The sequence below is a fragment of the Schistocerca gregaria genome, chromosome 4, assembly GCF_023897955.1.
Source record: "Schistocerca gregaria isolate iqSchGreg1 chromosome 4, iqSchGreg1.2, whole genome shotgun sequence".
NCBI lineage: Eukaryota > Metazoa > Arthropoda > Insecta > Orthoptera > Acrididae > Schistocerca > Schistocerca gregaria.
The window spans coordinates 657,120,874-657,144,927 of record NC_064923.1 but is presented as its reverse complement, the minus strand read 5'-3'; the positions used below and the strand labels follow the sequence as shown (position 1 = coordinate 657,144,927).

The 24,054-nt window shown below is 43.8% G+C and overlaps 1 protein-coding gene across 2 annotated transcripts in view; it reads right to left on the bottom strand.

Annotated features, from left to right (window-relative positions):
* The window catches only part of LOC126266787 (b(0,+)-type amino acid transporter 1-like), a 402,063-nt gene that overhangs the window by 188,255 nt on the left and 189,754 nt on the right, over positions 1-24,054 (bottom strand). For both annotated transcript variants that reach the window (XM_049971332.1, XM_049971330.1), the window contains exon 2: positions 23,940-24,026. In XM_049971332.1, the coding sequence (XP_049827289.1) occupies positions 23,940-23,970 (31 nt within the window). In that variant the 5' untranslated portion in view covers positions 23,971-24,026. The remainder of the gene's footprint in view (positions 1-23,939; positions 24,027-24,054) is intronic.

Genomic DNA, 24,054 nt, shown 5'->3' with positions numbered 1-24,054 from the left:
TTACGATGTTGTAGCTGTACGAACGACGATGAATGTGGTCGACGACAATACTGAATTGCCGTTGCTATTTGAGAAGAAACAGGAGTCGTCTCCAGAGACACGGATAATTATGGGACAGGCAAAAGTTGAAAATGCAGCTTCCTCTGCATGTCGTCCTAACGTGCGCTCCATACTCGCGGTTAACCAATCAGGCGCGAGCATAGCAGGCGCGACCTTAGCTGCACACCGCGTCTGCGGAAGCGCCCACAAACACTTCTGCACTCTTTCATGACCCAAGCTGTTCTGCCTCCTCTCTGCTCGCAATGCGACAGAGACTCTCCATACGCACAGATAAACAACGCCACAGCTACTACCATTTCGTCGATAAAGTTCCCTTGGCTATTTATTGCCCAGCAATTTGCAATATTTTCGTTGTAACTAGTCAGAAATAAATGCCCTATTACATCGATTACGTATTATGTATAGTTTCTGCAATATAACTTGCAGTTTCAGAATCATAAGTATAGTACAAGTTATCAACGGATATTAAAAGGCGAAAATTTTGGATGGTACAGAAGGTATTTAAGCTGCATTTTCGGTGTTACAGGTTGGTTTAAGTGTTTTTAAGATTCAAAGAAGATTCATAGCATTGGTGAAAATTTTGTAAGATCAATGCATTCCTATATAAGCATGTTGGTAAAATAAATGGTATGGCACATAATCAGCCGTATTTCCACACCAGACTCGTGCATTCAAGTCTGACCCACTCAACAGCCACTCTCTTACACCCCTTTCTTGTGAAAGTGAGGCTTCAATTTGTAACGCACTACTGCTTACGTACGTGGCAAATTGAAAGTGACGCATTGTTATTAATGCACAGTATTGTTTACAAAATGTGTGTGAAATATTATGGGACTTAACTGCGAAGGTCATCAGTCGCTAAGGTTACAGACTACTTAATCTAAATTATCGTAAGGACAAACACACACACCCATGCCCGAGGGAGCACACGAGCCTCCGCCGGGACCAGCCGCAAAGTCCATGACTGCAGCGCCTCAGACCGCTCGGCTAATCCCGCGCGGCACAGTATTGTTTCCAAATTCTTTCGGTCATTTGAAAAGTTCATTTGGTGGAGACAAATTCTTGCTGTAGTGAACCATTTTGCGTTGTTAGAGAGGATGCGCTGCTACAAACTGATTACGTACTTCAGAAGTTGTCAGATTGTATTTAATAGTACAGTTGAAGCTGTAACACAACAACACAATACTTCGTATTAGTAACTTTTTTCATAATTTTGATACTAATCTCAGATTACAAGTGTGCATATTTTGTTATTTTATAGACGATACTAATTATTTGGAATATTGTAACGCAAATTATTTGAAAATAATGTTCTAAAGCAATGTAGTGGACACGTTGGCAAAGTTAGGATTTTTATTGTGGATAGTAACAATGTCTAACCGAAGATAATATCGGCGTGGTACTAACATTGTTGGTACGTGAGAGAGGGTACAAAGAGAGGTGTAAGTTGACAGTGGGACTGGATAATGGCGGAAGTATGAGCAAAACTTTGTTTTTGAACTTCGTGGTGACAAAATGTTGGGCTAGGCGCTGTGAAGATAACGTGCACTATTGTGGTCCACGGCAGAATAATTATTTGAGAAATGTTTCAGTAGTATTAATGGAATAATAGTATAGTGTGGCCAGTTGCTTTTAATTCTGCTCGTGAGTAGAGAGAAGAGTCTGTTGCCTAACAACAGTCTTCAAATCTTTACGTCATGCCTACAGCAACTTCAAAGTAAGACAGTGCAATCTCAGAAATTTAGAAATTTAAAAGACTTAACAAAATATCTACAATGTTCGGTTGGTGACTAATATTGTACTTTGGTAACATGATAATTATCTAGTGTCAATAATTACCCCCAAGTAACCACTACCAATTGTAGGATCCTGCTCCTATTATTTTAATAACCAAGAAATGAAAAGGACTTGCATTTTAAATTTGTGGAAGACCAAGACAATCTTAAACTTTTTAGCTCAGTGAAGATAGAAACTCTAGAATTTAACTGGTAGTGTTGATCAACTTTTGTCAATTTAATTACTTTCATTACCTTGCTGAGTAAGCCTCATCAATCATGTAAATTAGTTTATCTGTCAAGACTGCCCTACTTAATTTATTCTAAAAGTGTTATGTAAATATCTGTTTATCTGTGTGTGGCGTTGCCAGTTTCCATTGCTGCTGATTGTGATGCATTAGTATTTCTCGCTACGAGTTTTGTGTATTGAAAAGAAATGATTACTGAAACTTGAAAATAGGAAGCATTATAGTGAAGTAAGATTCTTGTGTCTTTACAGCATTACGTGCAGCAATTTGTAAACGCCTTTTGATTTTAAATTATTACAAAGTGTTAAGTGTAAGGAAATCAACTCTCAGTTTTATAAGGTACCGTATTTTCACCCATGCTCTCGTATGCGTATTAACTGTTACGGCCTACATATTTTCAGGAATTGTTACGTTAACTACATATTTTCACTCGACTTAACCAGATTCATAGCTTTTGCTCAAGCATGATCTAGCGAACCTATTGTTAAGGAACCTCAGTTCTACTAAATTGCAGCTCAAATTTAATAACATTCTCTTTCAATGCTCAAAATGATTCCATACCTTTACTGATATTTTACTTTCGAGTTTACTAGCGCAACGTATTTTCCTGGCATCATGGTAACGTCCAATGGAATACTTATCCGCACTCTGTCGGTAAAAAATTCTTCGAGTTAGACGCCTTTTCTGAAAATTAGGTACACGTCATCTAATTACTGTACGTTGTGGATAGGTTAAAAAATGTTCTGCAGTCAGCGAAAGTTGCGCTAGTACGGGTTATCACTTAGCGTAATTTGTACAAGTGTCACAGGCGGCCAGTAGGCTAACAGGTTCGTCATTTTACATCTACATCTACATCTACATCTACATACATACTCCGCAATCCACTATACGGTGCGTGGCGGAGGGTACCTCGTACTACAACTAGCATCTTCTCTCCATGTTCCACTCCCAAACAGAACGAGGGAAAAATGACTGCCTATATGCCTCTGTACGAGCCCTAATCTCTCGTATCTTATCTTTGTGGTCTTTCCGCGAAATATAAGTAAAATTTTACTGCAGTCAGCCTCAAATGCTGGTTCTCTAAATTTCCTCAGAAGCGATTTACGAAAAGAGCGCCTCCTTTCCTTCAGAGACTCCCACCCGAGTTCCTGAAGCATTTCCGTAACATTCGCGTGATGATTAAACCTACCAGTAAAAAATCTAGCAGCCCGCCTCTGAATTCCTTCTATGTCCTCCCTCAATTCGACCTGTTGGAGATCCCAAACGCTCGAGCAGTACTCAAGAATAGGACGTATTAGTGTTTTATAAGCGGTCCCCTTTACAGATGAACCACATCTTCCCAAAATTCTACCAATGAACCGAAAACGACTATCCTCCTCCCCCACAACTGCCATTACATGCTTGTCCCACTTCATATCGCTCTGTAATGTTACGCCCAAATTTTTAATCGACGTGACTGTGTCAAACGCTACACTGCTAATGGAGTATTCAAGCGTTACGGGATTTTTTTTTTCCTATTCATCTGCATTCATTTACATTTATCTATATTTAGAGTTAGCTGCTATTCTTTACACCAATCACAAATCCTTTTCAAGTCATCTTGTATCCTCCTACCGTCACTCAACGACGACACCTTCTCGTACACCACAGCATCATCAGCACATTGCTATCCACCCTATCCAAAAGATCATTTATGTAGATAGAAAACAACGGCCGACCTATCACACATCCTTGGGGCACACCAGATGATACCCTCACCTCCGATGAACACTCACCATCGAGGACAACGTACTGGGTTCTATTACTTAAGAAGTCTTCGAGCCACTCACATATTTGGGAACCAATCCCATATGCTCGTGCCTTAGTTAGGAGTCTGCGATGGGGCACCGAGTCAAACGCTTTCCGGAAGTCAAGGAATATGGCATCCTTCTGACACCCTTCATCCATGGTTCGCAACATGATATGTCAAAAAAGGGCGAGTTGCGTTTCGCAGGAGCGATGCTTTCTAAAGCCGTGCTGATACATGGACAGCAACTTCTCTGTCTCAAGGAAATTCATTATATTCTAACTGAGAATATGTTAGAGAATCCTGCAACAAACCGATGTTAAGGATATTAGTCTGCAATTTTGAGAATCCATACTTCTGCCCTCAGTAGACACAATATTTTTGTCAACTGCAATGAAGACACCACCTCCTACGATGTCTAATCTGTCTTTCCGATACACATTCCAACCCTCACTAAATATTTCAGAACTTCCTATCTCAGGCTTCAGCCAGGTCTCAGTCCCGAGAATAATTTGCGCGCCACACGCTTCCTGGAGGACAGTAAATTCAGGAACTTTATTCTGAGCACTCTGAAAATTTACTGCTAATATCTTGATAGCTGAAGTGTCTTTACACTGAACGCGTCCTGATTTCCCTGCCTGCACGTCGACTGGTGAGTGTTCATCAGGACACCTCGCACTACTGCCTAGCCTAAAAAAAAAAAAAAAAAAAAAAAAAACCATGTGCACGCCACAAGTACTCTGCTAACCGAGTAGCCGCTTCCTTTGTGTAGTACATCCCCGACCTCTCTAGGGGCGTCCTACAACTCCCCATCCAATAGCGCAAGTCTAGAAAGACCGTCACAGAGTCGACGAAGCCTCTGGATGAGACACTCCACTCGGCTCCACACCAAAGGACCCCTATCCACTCTGGGAACGATGCTGCAAATAGAGAGCTCTGCTTGCACCCCGCGTGCGAGGCCAGCGGTCTTCACCAAATCAGCCAGCCACCCGTGCGAATTGAGGATCGCCTCAGAACCCAAGCGACAGGCATCATTGGTGCCGACGTGAGCAACTACTGGCAGACGACTGAACCCCGTACGCTCGATAGCCGCAGGCAAGGCCGCCTCCACATCTCGGATGAGGCCCCCCGGCAGACAAACCGAGTGGACGTTGGATTTCTTTCCAGCCCTGTACGCTATTTCCCTAAGGGGCTCCATCACCCACCTAACTTTGGAGCTCCCAATAATCAGCAAGCCTTTGCCCCGTGTGCCTGCTCAGGCCCTGCTGAAGGAGCGGCCACCTGCCCACTGACAGGACGAACGGGAGAGGACAGCCGGCCAGAGTCCACATTGACCCTCCGCCTCGAGCGATGCGAAGGCGTTGCAGTCCGTCACTCACCCTGAGGTGAGGGCGGCCCCAACGCGCCGGATACACCAGAAGGTGCCTCGGCGGCTGAGTCAGCGGACGCAGCAAGCGACACCTGGGGTGTCTCAAGCGACGCGCCAGACCCTCCGCCGTCGCTGCACCTCGAGGCAGCAGCCTGAAGGCGGCTGACCGTGGCCAACAGCACGCTCAGCTGCTCACGAACCGCGGCCAGTTCCTCCTGCGCCCGCTCACACCCTATCCATCCTACTGCTAATATCTGGACGTACGGAGTTGCGACAAATAAAACAGCAATATGCGACTGCACATTTGCGACACCAGCTCCAGATTGAGCTGCGATATATGAACAATTACTTACGAACTAAGCAATCAAATGACCACAATTACACTACTGTACAGATATTACTATTCGATCCTACCCCCGTCTTAATACAAACGACAACCGTCCCCGCGATGTTACACTCTACCGTTATTAAAATTTGATACTACCCCTTTCTAATTCGAAAATACGCAAACATCCGAAAAATTTCACCACGCAAGCACACAAACACAAAATAATTTGAATTAAATCTGCGGAACTAATGCGAAAAACTGAATATACGAATAGTTTCTGCTACTGCTGCTCGCACACGTCACTCTGCAAGCACAGATGAAACTGCACTGGCCACTGTCTGTTACTAACTGACTCTACGAAATCTACCCCAGGAATCAGTGCTGAGGCCAATCATGTTCCTTATTTATATACATCATATGCTTTATAGTATTACAGGTGATCCTAAAATATTTCTGTTTGCTAATGACACTAGCTTGGTAGTGAAGGATGTTGTGTTCAACGTTGGGACTGTTTCAGATAGTGCAGTTCAAGATGTAGGTCCATCGTTTGTAGAAAAGAAACTAACGTTAAATCACAGGATGACTCAGTTTTTGCAGTTTCTAACACACAACTCAACAAAACTTGACGTTTTTATTGCACAGAATGGCATACGATTAGTGAGACTGAACAGGTCAAACTTCTAGGTGTTTAGGTAGATAACTGTCGCGCAAAAACCATGTTCAGGATCATGTTCAAAAACTTAATGGTGCCACTTTTACTATTAGAACTGTATTTCAAGTAAGTGACAGTTCGACATGAAAAGTAGTCTACTTTGCTTATTTTCATGCGCTTACGACGTTTTGTATTATATTTTGGGATAACTCTGCCCATTCACGAACGGTATTTTTGGCTCAGAAACGAGCGTTCTGGCAATGAGTGGTGTAAGTTTGCGAACCTCTTGTCGACCCATATTCACTAGTCTAGATATTTTTGACATTGACCTCTCAATATAATTATATATTCTTTACTGTCGCTTCTTGCCAACAATTTCACCTTATCCCAAGGATTAGCAACTTTCAATCAGTTAATACTAGGTAGAAATCCAATCTGCATTTGAATCTCACCTCCTTGACTCTTGTTGAGAAAGGCGTGCAGTATTCTGCTGCGTCCATTTTCAATAAGCTGCCACAAGAATTCAAAAATTTCAGCAGTAATCCATGCGCTTTAACAACTAAGCTGAAGGGTTTCCTCATAGGTCACTCCTATCCTGTCAGGGAGTTCCTTGAAAATTAAGCTCATTCCTGCGTTACATTGTTTATTGAATTTATGTGAACTCATAGCTTGTCTTTTTAGGATTCATAAACGTTTTTTGTCTATTATTTTTTTGTATTACAATTTCTTATGCTGACACATTCCATGACCCTGTAGATATGCTCATCAATTTGGTCCTACGGGACTAGATATGTACAACACAATACACGACAATAAAGTACAATACATTTTCTATTGGGTTAAGATGGCGTAATTCAGCGGGATAGTGGGTGGGACAGGTTGCTAAGAGTTTTTGTGAAACCAGGAAGATACGTACAGAGCTCTGTAAACAGGGCTGATATATTTGAAAACTAAGTGTTCACAGCATCTCTCCATAAAGATTTAGAACAAAGGGAAACACTTGGTAAACGATACTGTAGAAATACACATGTTTGTCTATGTTCACGATATCCGAGATCGGCGTGTCGCAGTCATGGTACAGAAAACAACCGAAACATAAAATCACCTCTGACCTAAATTTCACAGCCACTTGCTGTGGGTTAAATGCCTAGTTGGGCACTCAGTGCTCTCGACACATGCATTTCTTGTGCTCCGATAGGAGCATTTTTCGGCTGCTTTCCTTTTTTCCCGCCGAACAAGCCCTGTAACTCACATGAAAACAAATGTATTGGTCAATAAAATTTAGATTGTTTACTTATGTGAAATTGAAATAATGCAAAACTCATTTTACACCTCACGCCCAATTTTAAGCGCATAAATATTTACTTTATAAAATTTTCGCTTCACACCGGATTTTACGCGCTTATTTTACGTGTACAAGTAGAGCAACTCAGAACCTTTGTACCTTGAAAACCGATATGAAGAAAATCGGGATCTCAGGAACGCATCGTAAAAATTACAGGCATTTGCTGCACATAGCCGTCTTGGAATCTGCGATTCGGTTTTGGTCCGCCGGAGACAGGGAATATACAAAAAATGGCTCTGAGCACTATGGGACTTAACATCTATGGTCATCGGTCCCCTAGAACTTAGAACTACTTAAATCTAACTAACCTAAGGACATCACACAACACCCAGTCATCACGAGGGAAAAGACAGTAAAAAGATCTTGTTATGGAGTTTCCGGAGGAACCGCCCATGAACTAATGCGGCCTCTATACCTCGCATCAAGCTCACCGTAGACCAAATCAAACGCAGAAAGAACCGATCGATTTGCTCCATTTTCCTTAGCCGATAGAAGTGTGATATTCGTAGTCTGACCATATACTGTAAGGCAGTGACACAAAGACGATCTTTCTGCCGAGTATACACTACTGCCCATTAAAATTGCCACACCACAAAGATGAACTGCTACAGACGCGAAGTTTAACGGACAGGAAGAAGATGCTGTGATATGCCAATGATTAGCTTTTCAGAGCGTTCACACAAGGTTGGCGCCGGTGACGACACTTACAAAGTGCTGACATGAGGAAAGTTTCCAACCGATTTCTCATACACAAACAGCAGTTGACCGGCGTTGCCTGGTGAAACGTTGTTGTGACGCCTCGTGCAAGGAGGAGAAATGCGTACCATCACGTTTCCGACTTTGATAAAGGTCGGATTGTAGCATATCGCGACTGCGGTTTATCGTATCGCGACATTGCTACTCACGTTGGTCGAGATCCAATGACTGTTAGCAGAATATGGAATCGGTGGGTTCAGGAGGGTAACAAGGAACGCCGTGCTGGATCCCAACGGCCTCGTATCACTAGCAGTCGAGATGACAGGCATCTTATTCGTATGGCTGTAACGGATCGTGCAGCCACGTCTCGATCCTTGATTCAACAAACGGGGACGTTTGCAAGACGACAACATCCGCAAGAACAGTTCCACGACGTTTGCAGCAGGATGGACTATCAGCTCTGAGGCCATGACTGCGGTTACCCTTGACGCTGCATCAGAGACAGGAGCGCCTGCGATGGTGTACTAAACGACGAACCTGGGAGCACAAATGGCAAAACGTAATTTTTTGGATGAATCTAGGTCCTGTTTACACCATCATGATGTCGCACCCGTGTTTGGCGACATCGCGTTGAACGCATATTAGAAGTGTGAATTCATCATCGCCATACTGTCGTATCACCCGGCGTGATGGTATTGGGTACCATGGGTTACACGTCTCGGTCACCTTTTGTTCGCATTGATGGAACTCTGAACAGTGGACGTTAAATTCAGATGTGTTACAACCCGTGGCTCTACCCTTCATTCGATCCCTGCGAAACCGTACATTTCAGCAGGATAATGCACGACCGCACGTTGCAGGTGCTGTACGGGCCTTTCTGGACACAGAAGATGTTCGACTGCTGTCCTGGCCAGCACTTTCTCCAGATCTCTCACCAATTGGAAACGTCTGGTCAATGGTGGCCGAGCAATTGGCTCGACACAATACGCCAGCCGCTACTCTTGATGAACTGTGGTATCGTGTTAAAGCTGCAGGGGCAGCTGTCCCTGTACACGCCATCCAAGCTCTGTTTGAATCAATGCCCAAGCGTATCAAGGCCGTTATTACGGCCACAGGTGGTTGTTCTGGGTAGTGATTTCTCAGGATCTATGCAGCCAAATTGCGTGAAAATGTAATCACATGTCAGTTCTAGTGCAATATATTTGTCCAATGAATACCCGTTCATCATCTGCATTTCTTCTGGTGTAGCAATTTTAATGGGCAGTAGTGTACAAATGGTCCCTAGCCCCAAAGACTATCCAAAACACTTGACCCTACCTTTTTATCACCAACGGAAACAGATGTACGAGCACCAAAAAATACGGTTTTTAAGTGCCGTGTTTTGAAACGTACTAGGTATGCATGGAATAGCATGCCTACCGGTAACAACATGGTTCAGTCACGTTAATGTGACCACACGCTATGTTGGACAGCGTTAACCACTCACAGACGGCAGGTTTCAACATTAGCAGTGGAGGAGTATAAAGCGAATCGGGGGGATGCAGGAAACAGTGCAGTCGTTGTCGTAATGTGGAAACGGAGCGAATTATCTGGCATCATAATTAGCTTCAGGGCTAAGGACGGGAAGTGTTTCCGATGAGGCTAAGTCTGTGAACTATTCACATGGCGCTGTGCTTAACTTATACCGTGCACGGCAAAATGGCGCTATCCGAAACCAGCGCCGAGGCCAATGTGGTGCGACACGGACCATAGATGTCAGGTGTGAACGACGGCTGCGGAGGTGTGTACACGCAAATTGGCGTGCAACTCAACGCCCAGACGAAACAAGATACTATCAACAGCGTCATCTCAATGACTTTCCAGCGAACGTTGGTCCGTACGGGTCTCTGAAGAAAGTGTGGTTGATGTATCCTTGCTGTTGGCTGCTCATCGGCGGCGAAGGCTGGAATTTGCACACCATTACCACAACTGTGACATGTAGCCCTTTTAGATGAATCACATTTCATGGTCCATCGGCGTGAAACACCTAAACGAAAAACATCCTGCAAATTCGTCCATAGGGTCCAGACCGGATGAGGAAGCGTTATGGTCTGGGGAATGTTTTCGTTGCATTCCCTGGGTAATCTCGTCATTCTGGAAGGCACAATGGGTCAAGACAAGTATGCATCTATGGTCGGGGACCATGTCAACCCCTACATGCAGTTTGGTTTTCCTCGGTACGATTGCGTGTAACAAATGGTTCAAATGGCTCTGAGCACTATGGGACTTAACATCTGTGGTCATCAGTCCCCTAGAACTTAGAACGACTTAAACCTAACTAACCTAAGGACATCACACACATCCATGCCCGAGGCTGGATTCGAACCTGCGACCGTAGCAGTCACGCTGTTCCGGACTGAGCGCCTAGAACCGCTAGACCAGCGCGGCCGGCGATGGCGTGTACCAACAGGACAACGTGACGCGTCACCCAACTGGCAGAGTACGTGCTTGGCTCTAAGAGCAGCAGGACTAGTACCGTCTTCCCTGGCCGCCTCACTTCTCGGACTTAAACCTAATCGAAGATCCGTCTGACCAGCTCGGCTTCCTGTTCGAGCCATTGCAAGGTGCCTCTTACGTGAGGAAGACATTTTTGCCAGTTTTAATCATTTATTGTCTCTTATTGATGTATTCACGATAGTTAGGAAGTGCTGTAGTCCGTAGCCGGCCACGAGTCGGAGAGCATTTCCCATGCTGGCTGGCTAGGTGACGAAGCGACCGTATGTCGCGCGTAGGGGGGAGGGGCTCGGCGCTGGACCGTAGCAACAAGCGTCAGCCTGGGAAATAAATGACGGGAAGTAACGCCATCTTGGCGCCAAAGTTACGATTTTGTTAATTTATATTTAATAATTAAAGTCATGTATGACAACATGAATACTAGGAGGAGCCTCTGGATGTTTAAAACTATCATAATTTTGCCTCGTTAAGATTCACACCCGTTCATTAACAAATGCATATCTTAGTAAGTACGAACATGATCGGAAATCCACTAACTGTGACGAAACTAGTAAGAGATACGGACTGCGCGCCAAAGTCGGCAGTCGGCTTTAAGAGCTCTACCTGCCTTGTTCGATGGTAGCCATGCTCTCGGTTACGAGCAGTTTGTGACACGAGTGTTTCATTATTGATCTAACAGGGATAAAAGTGATATTACGGCATTCTGAATGTTAATTTCGAGTAAATAGATACCCCAAAGTTGATCGACAGCAATTTCAGAGAATTGTCTTACACCGACAAAGACATTCAATGCACCAATGAAGAATCTGCACGGGACGACATTTACGAGAGCTGCACCGCGCACAGGCAGGAGGAAATCCGACGACACGACCCACCAAGGCAGATCGAGGCAGGTCCGACTTGCACTCGCAAATTCAGGGTGGAAATGCTGACCAGTTATACTGTACGTCACATATACCACCCTCTACGGACTCGCGGCTAAGCTGAGTAATAACAATATCAGTTTAGAAGCGAGGGGATCTAGAACCATGGATCCTCAACCGAGAAATCTGGCGCCGCTGACAGTGGAACTGGAATCGGCATGGTTCCACATCCCTGTCGTTACCTTCCAGAATCTCAATGGCTTTCTTCCTGCTCGTCTCGCATCGGTCTGCGTTGCGTAAGGTGGTTATTACGGCTTTTGCCAGTTTTTCACAATGAGACTGAAGAGAGTAGCGGACTTCTCCTGTCCCTGTCGGTTACGCAATACTGCATAAGCACAGTGTTTTTAGGAGCCCTGTTGTAGTAAAACTAGGGTGGCAATAAGTCCCGATTAATCGGGATTGTCCCGTTTTTTGAGGCTCAAAAATTAGTCCCGACTTAAAAAAAAAAAAAAAACCAAGCAATTTGTCCCGATTTTCAAGGATTATTTTTATTCATTTACAAAGTGGTTAAAATATTTTCTGAGCGTCGATTTTATAAACTATCAATTGAAACTGACATTCCGTACGTTGGCACCCCCTCATAATGTACAGCTTAAGCACTATAATTGTTGCGTACTCTTATTTTCTTTGCTTTTGCTTGCCATTGTTGTCAGCACAGTTTCGTGAAGTGCTAGCACGTCGTGGTGTTGCCGAAACGACAATCAAAGTTTTCGGAAGAGCTTCACAGGAAATTTTCTAGCTTCACTGCTACAGACAATGACTGTTCAGCAAAATGTAACGTATGTAACTGTGCTGTATCCGTGTCTCATGGTGGTGCTGCAGATCTCGAGCATCATATGGAATCAGATAAACACAGGAAGCATCTTCGATCAGTAGGTTCCTCGCAAAAAACGACGAGATATTTTGTAACTTCAAATACACAGTAACAGGAAAACGTAGCTGCAGCGGAAGGAAACCTGTCATTCCATGTTGTTAAACACCACCAAAGCTATCGTTCTAATGACTGCAGTGTTCAACTAAACAAAAAAATTTTCCTGGTTCTAAGATTGCAGAAAATGTTTCGTGTGGAAGAACAAAGTGTGAAGCAATTATCAACAATGTTATAGCTGCGCATTCCCAGAAACAGGTAATAGCTGCTGTAAACAATGGAAAATACTTTTCAATGTTTAACGAGAAATAAAAATTGTCCCAATTTTTGTCCAAGAAAATGTATGAAAGTCCCACTTTTGTCCGAAGAAACTATGGTCACCCCCAAGTACAACATACCTCGCACACTCTGCTATACGTCAGCGCTGGAGGGTTACATGATCACCTGGTACCAGTTCTACATCATCTGCGACGCTTCAAAGCGACCAGTGTGCTCTTCTAAGGGGGGTGACTAACCTATACAGGGTGTTACAAAAAGGTACGGCCAAAATTTCAGGAAACATTCCTCACACACAAAGAAAGAAAAGATGTTATGTGGACATGTGTCCGGAAACGCTTACTTTCCAAGTAAGCCATTGCTTCCTGTATAACATTTTGTGCACGGGCTTACATTATTACAACGATGAATAGGGCTGTCGTTTGAAGTTGCCAGTGTTTTGGCATGAAATTATCCGAATCGAAAAGACCAAGTGCATAGAAATTATTTATGAAATGCTTAATGATGTAACTGCGACTGTTAATTTGTGTTGTTCCCGTTTAGGGCACAGTACTTCGACAAGACACCCAGTCGTCGTCGTTGGGTGCTTAGAGTTGTGTACTCGCTCCCTAGGCTCCAGCTAGACCAAATTATTATGGTTGGTTTGGAGGGAGAGGGGCCAAACTACGGAGTCATCAGTCACTTTTTCCTGATTCAAACAGGTCGCCGAGTAAAAACATTCCCCAAAAGTGTCTGGAAAGCAAAAGAGGCGGAAAACTAACTGGGAAACACACAAAGAGGAAACGAAAGAGGCAAGACAAAAGGCAAGAACGCGCACTAAAAGGGAAAAAAAGTGGTAGAAGGTGTTAAAAGAATGTAGCAGATGGGCAGGGCTGTCTGATCGCAAGAAGAAGAAGAAGAAGAAGAAGAAGAAGAAGAAGAAGAAGAAAAGATGAGCCAGCCATTCTGAAAAACACCAGTCTCAAGCCAAAAAGACAAGGCGAGAGGAACACCAAGGCGAACAAGCAGCAAAGAAAGATTGAGGAAGAGGTAAAATCTGAGGACATGGGGGCCGGGAGAGAATGCCAGACACCCACAGTTAGACACCCACAGTTAGATTGTGTGATAAAACTCCTCTCACGAATAAAATGTAAAACTATATCAGCATTGTCTCCCAACATTGTTGCCATTGTGGCCGGAAGATTAAAAGTCCGTCGCACAGCGCCTGAAATTGGGCAGTCAAAGAAGATGGGGACGTCAGTTGAGTGGGAACCACAGTGACACTGACCTGGTTTCTCGCGATGGAGGAGGTGACCGTCAGTCAGCCGAGTATGACCGATGCGTAGCCAGCAAACGACAATGGAGCCCCTGTGAGTGGCTCGCACGCCACACGTATGTTGTCTCCTTGACAACACGTAGTTCATTTGGTGTAGTGAGGGTGCACCATTCAGTATCCCAAATCCCAAAAACGTTACGGAGTAAAACCGATTGGAGAGCGGTCTCCGGCGGGTCACTCTCCAGAGTTGATTTACTAGTAACCTGTTTGGCCAACCTGTCATCAAGTTCACTGCCTGGGACCTTAACACGTCCTGTGGTCCAAATGAAGGAACTGAACGTCCACTGTTTTCGCGGGCATAAAGAGACTCCTGGGCAGTCATTACCAAAGTATGGAGAGGGGTACACTGGCCGAGAGCCTGTAGGCTGCTTAACGAGTCACTACAAGTGACAATGGATTCACATCTGCAGGAACAGGTGTGTTCAAGAGCGCAAGAGATGGCTACCAACTCTGCAGTGAAAACATTTCAGCCATCCGGCAAGGAGCACTGTTCGGTATGTCCAACGTGAGTGTAAGCGAAGCCAACGCGACCACCGGCCATTGGGCCATCGGTGTAGACTATTTCTGAGTTCTGGAACTCGCTGACAATGAAGAGAAATTGCCGGCGGAGGGCCTCAGGAGGAGCTGAGCCTTTTGGGCTTTGCGATAGGTCCAGACTAAACTGTGGCCGAGGCGTGAACCATGGTGGTGTGAGTGAGTGGACCTGCAGGAAAGGTGATAGAGAGAGTGTCCAGTTCAGTAAGAAGCAAACGGACACAGACTGCAATTTGAATCCATGATCTGGGCTGCAGTTGCAGGAGATGGCTAGTCGTGTGTCTCACAATGACCAGTCTGGGGTCCTATCACCATGAACCAAATTTAAAGTATTCCTGTTACTGGGAACTAATTACAACGGCCCTTTCATTAATGTCCTTTGCAAATTAAGATGAGAAGAAACTACTTAAAGCTTTGTTGTTAGCACTGTACTATTTATTGAGATAATTACTTTCATTTGATTAGTTACAATGAAATCACTAGAATTAAGGAAGAAACAGCTATAATGTATCTCCCACTTTAACACAGTATCCAACCAGTTACTCATGAAACAGTTACAGCGAGCCTGAACCGTAACCTAAGTTAATATCACAGGCAGTCGACATCCGAAGACACAGTGACACACTGAACTCTGGCCATCGATAAATTGTATCAATTACTACGTGCTCCTCCCGCTGCTCCCCCTCCTCCCCCTCCAATCCAACATCCTCACAGCTTGAGGCAGTGCAATACACACGTGTGAAGGCACAAGACAGAACTTACCGTTCTGACTTACCCTGACTTTTTTCCCTCTCATCTGTCTTCTGACTGGTTTGATGTGGCCCTCCACGAATTCTCTCCTGTGCCAAATTTTTCATCTCAGACTAACACTTGCAGACCTATTTGCTTGACGTATTCTAATCTCTGTCTTCCTCTACAGTTTTTGCCCTATACAGTTCCCTCTAGTACCATGGAAGTTATTCCCCGATGTCCTCCGCTACCACCTCTTACTATGGCAACGGTGAACCAACCATTTCCATGTGAGAAAGTGTCGTTTATATTCAAGCTAAAATTAAGAGAACATCCAAGAAATACACAAGGTCCATCGACGAGAGCGTGGGCTGCAACTCTCTTCACTGGAATGCGATTTTTCTTGTCTCCTGATGTTGTTGTAAGTTCAAAGTTTTCTATGGTTTTGTAGACTGTTGTGCGGGTACGACGATACCTCCTGTAGGGCATGTTGGCGGCGTTCAGCAGTCTACAAAACCATAAAAAATGAACTTACAACAACATCAGGATACAAGAAAAATCGCATTCCAGTGAAGAGTGTTGCAGCCCACTCTCCCGTGTATTTCTTGGATGTTCTCTTAATTTTTGCTTGGATATAAACGACACTTTCTCACATGGAAATGGATGGTTCACCGTTGCCATAGTAAGAGGTGGTAGCGGAGTTCTTAGTGTACCTGGTCTTGAAAGTTTTAATGATAGAGATGTAATTGCGTATCGTACCCATCATCCTGTCCTTGGTGTAAGAGTTTTCCATACATTTATTTCCTCGTCGCTTCTGCGAAGAACCACCTCATCCCTTACCCGGTAAGTCCACCTAATTTTCAACACTCGTCTGCAGCACCAGATCTCAAATTCTTCCATTTTCTACTGTTCCAGTTCTCCAGTCCATGTTTCACTAACATTCAATGGTGTGAGGTGCTCCAAAAGTACATTCTCAGAAATTTCTTCCCCAAATCAAGGTGATACTGGTGGACTTCCTCTCGGCCAGGAATGCTACTTTGGCAGTTTAGTCTGCTTTTTATGTCGTCCTTGCTCCTTCCATCACGGGTTATTTTACAGCCTAGGTAGCAGAGTCCTTTAAATTCGTCAATTTCCTGAGCCCCCATTCTGATAGTTTTCTCGCTGTTCTCATTTCTGCTATTTCGCATTACTTTCGTCTTTCTACGTCTCACTCTCAATCCATATACAGTACTCATTCCAGTCGGCATATCACGCAATTCTTCTTCCCTTCCACTGAGGATAGCAATGTCATCAGCGAATCGTATCGTTGTTATCCTTTCACCTTGAATTTTAATTCCACTCTTGAACCTTTCTTTTACTTCCGCCATTGCTTCCTCGATGTATAGATTGAATAGTAGGGGCGGAAGACTGCACCCTGTGTTACATCCTTTTTAATCCGAACACCTCCCTCTTGGTCTTGCAGTCTTATTGTTCCCTCTCGGTTCTTGTACATATTGTATATCACTCATCTCTCCCTATAGATTACCCCCACTTTTCTCAGATTTTCGAACATCCTGCACCATCTGACATTGTAGAACTTTTTCTACAGGTCGACAAATCCTACGAAGGCCTCTTGTTTTCTTTAGACTTGCTTTCATTGTCAAACGCAACGTCAGAACTGCGTCTCTGGTGCCTTTACCAAACTGATCATCGTCCTTTGCAGTTCTTCGGTATATCATGCTTGTCAGGAACTTGGATGCATTAACGAGCTCTTCGTGCAATAGTTCTCGCACATTTTGGTTCTTGCTATCTTCGCAACAGTATGGACTAGGTTTTTCTTGGAGATTGATGGTACGTCGACAGTGTTATTTTTCACACCAATGTAAACAGTCGTTTTGTTGCCACTTCCCCTAATGATTTTAGAAATTCCGATGGAATGTTATCTGTCCCTTCTGCTTTATTTGACTAAGTCGTCCAGAGCTCTTTTAAATCCGATTCTAATACTGTATCCCCTATCCCTTCCCTGTCGACTCCTGTTTCTTCTTCTATCACGTCATCAGACAAGTCATCCCCCTTACTGAGGCCTTCAATGTAGTCTTTCCACCCATCCGGTCTCTCCTCTGCATTTAACAGTGGAATTCCCATTGCACCTTAGTATTGCCACCATTGCTTCTAATTTCACTTAAGGTTATTTCGACTTTTCTTTATGATAACTCAGTTATTCCGACATTTTTTTCGGTTTGTTGGTATTCAGCTTACTCTTCATCATTATTGAACTGTGATCTGAGTCTATATCTACTCCAGCGTACAATCTACAATCCAATATACGATTTCGAAATCTCTGCCTGACCATGATGTAATCTTACTGAAATCTTCCCGTATCTCCCGGTCTTTTCCAAGAATACTTGGGTCTCTTTAACAGAGTATTCGCTATTAATAGCTGAAATTTATTGCAAACGACAGTCTCTCTCATTCCTACTACCAAGCCCATGTCCTCCCGTAACTCTTTCTTCTTTTCCTTCCCGTATAACCGCGTTCCAGGCAGCCATGACTATTAGATTTTAATCTCCCTTCATGTACTGAATTACCCGTTCAGTATCCTCATACACTTACTCTATCTCTTCGTCTTCCGCTTGCGACGTCGGCATGGTTACCTGAACTATTATTGTTGGTTTTCTGTCGATTCTGATGAGAACAGCCTTGTCACTGAACTGTACAGAGCAACTCACTCTCTACCCTACCATCCTATTCAAAACGAATCCTACTTCTGTTACACCATTTTCTGCCACTGTTGATATTAACCTGACCAGAATTTGTCTTCTGTCCGTTTCACTTCACTGACCTCAACTGTACCTAAACTGAGCTTACCATCTCCCTTTTCAGATTTTCTAGCTTCCTTACCACATTCAAACTGCCGACATTCCACGCCCCGATTCGTTCAACGTTACTCTTTCGTCGGTTATTTAGTCTTTTTCTCATTGTCACCCCTATTCACTCCCGGAGATATTTCGGAATCATTTGCCACGACACTTGGTAATGTCTCTCGCAGCGGTCTCTCCGCGATATTTTCAGAAATTTTATAAATTATATAACTCTGTACATATCTCGAAATATCTCTTCTTATCTTACCGATTCCTAAACTTTAATATACGATGATTATCAGTGCAAAGTAGTTTCAAGCCCTATTATTCCTTGGAGCGTCCATTTACTCGATGGAATAGCTTCTCTGCTATCTATGTTTTCTTTTATGAAAAGAATGATTCAGAATGCTTGCCGATTAGCCGTGAAGGAAGAAGGATGTATATGTATGTATTGTTGAGCTAGTCGCCATCTTGATGAGATTCTGTATGAGAAGGAATTTAATACATGAACTAAACTAAAGTAAGTGTGTTCGCGTATTATTTAACTGATTATTGTTGACAGTGTCTGCTTACTACGCTGTGTTGCACGGGATCAGTGGGGAACGTCTGATTTACACTGGACGAACCTGCCGTTTTGTATGCTCAAGATATCCAGTTACTTCAAATAGATAGGTTAACACGGTCTTACCAGCAGATCTCAAGTCTTCCCCATGTGATCACCGACAGTTAATAATTATTACAAATGTTTTCAGGAGATCGACTGACATTTTTCGTCGCACCGAGACTTCGAAATTGCTTCACTGCCTTATGGAATTTAAGTTAAGCTCAATTTAATCAGGATAGAACAGTATTGAACTGTGTGAATGTGATAAACCTGCTTTGTGAATGATAATTCCCTTAATATACGAATGTTTTTACTATCCTGATCAGGCTAAACCAGGCCGGTGTGAGAGGTTTTTTTAAATTTTAGATCCCACAAAAAATATTAAAACTTCTTCAGTTACCGGCCACATGTTCTGTGGATACACGTTATGTCTCTTTAAGGTAGTGATTTCCATTGCCTTCTGCATTCTCATGCTGTTGATCACTTGATTCTTCTGCCTTTTAGGGCCAATTTCCCACCCCAAGGGCAGTAGAATACTCTGACTCTCTGTGCGCTCCTCTGCCCTCTTTGGTAAGGCCATTGGAAGAACGAGGCTGACTTCTTATGCCGGAAGTATTCGGGCGCCAATGCTGATGATTTTTATTCAAAATATAAGCAGTGGCAAGGTTTGAAGCCGGGACCTAGAACGTTTTGATTAGTAGGCAAAGACGTCCCCCCTCCCCCTTTTCTTTTTTTTTCGCATTTTGTTCGTTGTATTTGGTCGAAGCGGACGTCACGTGATATCCATTGAAGTTGGTTGTTGATCTTTTCACTCAGGTTTTTTTATTACAGAACCTAGACCGCGGGGTCACATCCTGAAACTTTATAATTTTGAAAATACTAATAGAAGCTTTGGACTGAAAAGTTAACTCTGTCAGTATCCGCATGCTGTCCTTACGCATTGAATCTTAAACAGCAGAGTCATTCTATTCACAAGGAAAGCAATAATTCGTCAACCAAGCGGAATATTTTATTGGCACACCGACAGAGCCATACGCATCCGACAACAGCTGATAGGTTGTGCAAAATGTCAGCGCTAGTACCGTATGTACTTTCCTTTTCGCAGAAATGCAGGCTGCAGTTCTCCATTCGAGACGGTTGTAGTCTTCCAAAATGGCCTGTCATGCAACTTCCACCTGTTGCTTCAGTTTGAGCAAACTTCCTGCCGGTCTTGCAAACCGAGCAAAATTATGTCTCATCCAGTACCAAACACGTTCGGAGGTGGGGAGGGGGGGGGGGGGGGGAAGTAAGTGCACCGCCATCTTCGAAAAGCAGATCGCCTTGTTGGTGCAGTAACGGTAACACGACAGAATGGTGTTTTGGATGTACCGTGCACTGTTCAGTGTTTCCTCTACCGGCGTAGTAAGCTGCGGCCCCGCACACCATGACGCTGAGTGATGGCTCTGCCTTGTACACTGCGCCACGCCCCCACACGCATACGGCACCATCGGCACCGAGACAGAAGCGACTCGTTACTGGAGACAAGTCTCCATTCGTGCCTCCACAAGTGATTACCGCGACACCACTGGAGGCGGGCTGCACGATGTTGGGGTGTGAGCGGAGACGCTCTAACGGCACGCCGGTCAGTTGTGAATGGTCCTCAAAGATACCTCCGTTGGTCATCTCATTCAACACGCACATGTAGTGTAGGAGAATAGACGCACGTGCGTCAGTAAGTGTCGTCGCCAAATGAAACTGCTGTGAAATAGCATCCACAGGTAGCTCCGTGCAGCTGTCACATGTGAAATATTGTACATCACTTCATCACACTGCTGTAATCATTGATATGAAACAACTGATAAACAATATTAAGTTACATCCATGTGTTTACTGTAAGAGATTTGTAGAATACCATAACTGGGACGCAGTTTTCATGTTATGGAAACGAAGTGGCTAAGGACTGGTTCAGATTTTAGTCAAGTACATAATATAATAATATGCTTTACAAAATCATTTTATTTACAGTGAACTGATACGATCATGCAGTATGTTTTCGGTTTTAAAACTATTCTCAAATGGTTATCGAATAATTTTTGTATATTTTGATATATTTCAAACAAACCAATTTCTGATTGTTTCCGATAAAGATATGGCATTTTCGTTCAATGTTATACCAGATGTTTGCATATCAACGTTGTAAAACTGTTCAGTTTTGGCAATGCACCCCACCATGTTGATGCACGATCCTATTTTGCTCTCCAATAGTATCACTTTATTCGTATATCATCTTTATCATCTTTATCGAGACTATTGTCATTGTAGACTACAAACACCTCAGAACAAGGACTGTTCAGTTTCTTTAAAAAACGGTAAGCACCTCCTAACATGGAATGGCAACTTGCACCTATGCTTTGAAATTTACTAGAAAGAAACTTTATGATTTAAGTTCAAGTTGATGGCGAAGTCAGAGATACAGAGATATAGGAAATCGGTCGCAGTCATTCTAAGGAACAGCTGCTGCATTCGGTTAAACTAAATTAGAGAAATAAAGGAAAATGTGCATCAGAGTGGCGAGACGGGTATTTGAATTGCTGTTGTACAGTGTGCGAGCCTCTCACCACCTTGCCCTGAGTAATCTCGTAAGGGACTGGTATAAGTTCCGCATTCGTAATATTTCTATACAACATAGTTTGTCTCAACATATCATTGTCAGGTTGTTTACCACGGGCACCAACAACTACGATTACAAAATTGCTTTTGGTAACTGCAACTTCGAGGAGAGTAATAGAATAATTCTCCTCCTAATATTGGATATTCCAATCGTCTGTACTTCCAATGGAGTTTGGGAAACCCCATTTCACATTTATTTCTTTCGCCATTTCTTTGTACGTCAACTGGAGCTACTGGATCCCTGAAGGCCGTAGGACATACTTTCAGCACCGATAATAATGGCAAAACGAGAACATGTTGTTGTATGGTATGACATAGCCTAGCTGTAGACATACATGAGAGGAGAAAGAACCGTTAGATTTATTGCTCGAAAATGGTGACTTCGTTATATTTTTTACAGTCTTGTTTGTAGGACAATTTAGTCTGCAACTGAAGTGAACGTTCTTTTACCATTTTAGTTAAAATAATAAAGTCCAAATGGAAACAGCTTAGAGAACTAATTTAAAAACGTGAGATTATTTGATTCGGGAAAAGGTCCATCGAAACGCATTTCCATTTTGCTTCGGTTTCATCGTAAGAACTTCGTAGAAGGAACAGTTTTCCGAAAAACTGTGCATACTTCTGAGGCAGCAGTGTCCCCAATTTATTGTGAAGTCGTGGTGCAGTCCGATATGACTTCGCAAGATGAGGCGGTCTCTGCGTGAATCTGCGCGTCGCCGCTGTCCGGACCTAGGCTGACGGGCACGTGCATCTTCTGCTGACCACTGACAATTTCAATACATTGTCGAGAGCTCTCGCGCCACGTTTAGTGCAGTTCTGCGGTAAGACCCCCCCCCCCCCCCAGCTTCCCACAGACTCGTCGTACGCCCTCACTCAATCTCCATCAGTTGCACAATTAGTTCACTTCCACGCTGTCGCAGCACGCTCACCTTCTAGCAGACAGACGGAGCTCCGTATGGAATGGCAAACAGGCTGCTACTGGCTCTGGAGGTAAACTGCTGCTGCAAAGCTTGCAACATTCCACGGCTGATAACGCGGTTTCTGGTTTGTCCGCAGCGCTGCGCATTTGACCATCGTATTACCAGGGCTATCCACAAAGTATATTACGTTTTGGAAATAAAAATAAATAAAGTATTGGAATTTCTTTTATTATATACAGATGAAAGCCACACTTAAATACTACTTTTCTACATAGTTCCCATTTAAATTAAGGCACTTATCGTAGCGATGGACGAGCTTGGAAATTCCTTCGTCGTAAAACTCGGCAGCCTGCGCCTTCAACGACGTGGTTACCTCTTCTTTTGTGACAGAAAAGGTGTGATTTTTGTAGATTTCCTGGAAAGAGGCACTACAATAAACTCTCCAAGGTATTGCCAAACTCTGCACAACCTCAGAAGAGCAATACAAAACAAGCGCAGGGGAGAGTTGGGATCAAAGATCTTGCTGATTCACGACAACGCCCGGGCCCACACGGCAAATGCCACTCGTGAAGTTCTCGAATTTTTTAAGTGGGAGTTGTTTCCTCATCCGCCGTACAGTCCCGACCTGGCACCGAGCGACTTCCACTTATTCCCAGCAATGAAGAAGTGGTTGGTTGGCTATGCAGCGTTTTGATGACGACGCACAGCTTCAAGAAGAGGTAACCACGTGGTTGAAGGCGCAGGCGGCCGAATTTTACGACGAAGGAATTTCCAAGCTCGTCCATCGCTACGATAAGTGCCTTAATTTAAATGGCCACTATGCAGAAAAGTAGTATTTAAGTGTGGCTTTCAACTGTATAATATAAAAAAAATTCCAATACTTTATTTATTTTTAATTCCAAAACGTAATGTACTTTGTGGATAGCACTCGTAATTGCAGTGTCGTAGTGGCCCCTGCAAGCACGGCACATCTTATAAGTAAGTAACCTGCGCTAAGGTAGTATTTTTCCATTTTCCAGTAGAGTATTTGCATTAACTTTCAAATAAGAGAAAAAACTTTCGTTTACTTCTAATCGTAAAGATGTATTCACTTTAGTATTAATCTAGCAAATGAATTTTGAGGGAGTAAATCAAGATTTTCATTGCTTATAAAGCTATTGTGTGGCCTTCGAAGTGTATTTACATGAATGTTGAAAGAATGCTCTACCGGGTCTAGAAATCAATGAGTGGCTTCAGCTCGATATGACACAAACTTGTGGACAGACTTTCTAACCGTCCTGAGGTCATTACCACAGCCAGAGATTCTGTGTGACGATGTTAGCGCTATGTCTTCTGTTTGATGACTGATTTTTTTGTACGGTGTAATTATTACGGGTCTTTTCCAGAGGGGGGTGCGGGAATTAAAAGGGATCCAGCCCAGTCGTGCACTTCATTGTCACAAGGAGCACAGAGGAACAAGACTCCCTCCCGCCGCCCATTCTCAACTGTGGACCGCGGAGCTGGGGAGCAGGCGTACCGCGAGGACTCACCGGACAGCTTCCTCTTCTCCGGCACTCCCATGTCGACGGCGAGCGTGGCGCCCTCGCAGCCGCTGCTTCTGCTCCTGGGAGCGGCACCTGCAACACAACACACGCAGCCGCCTGT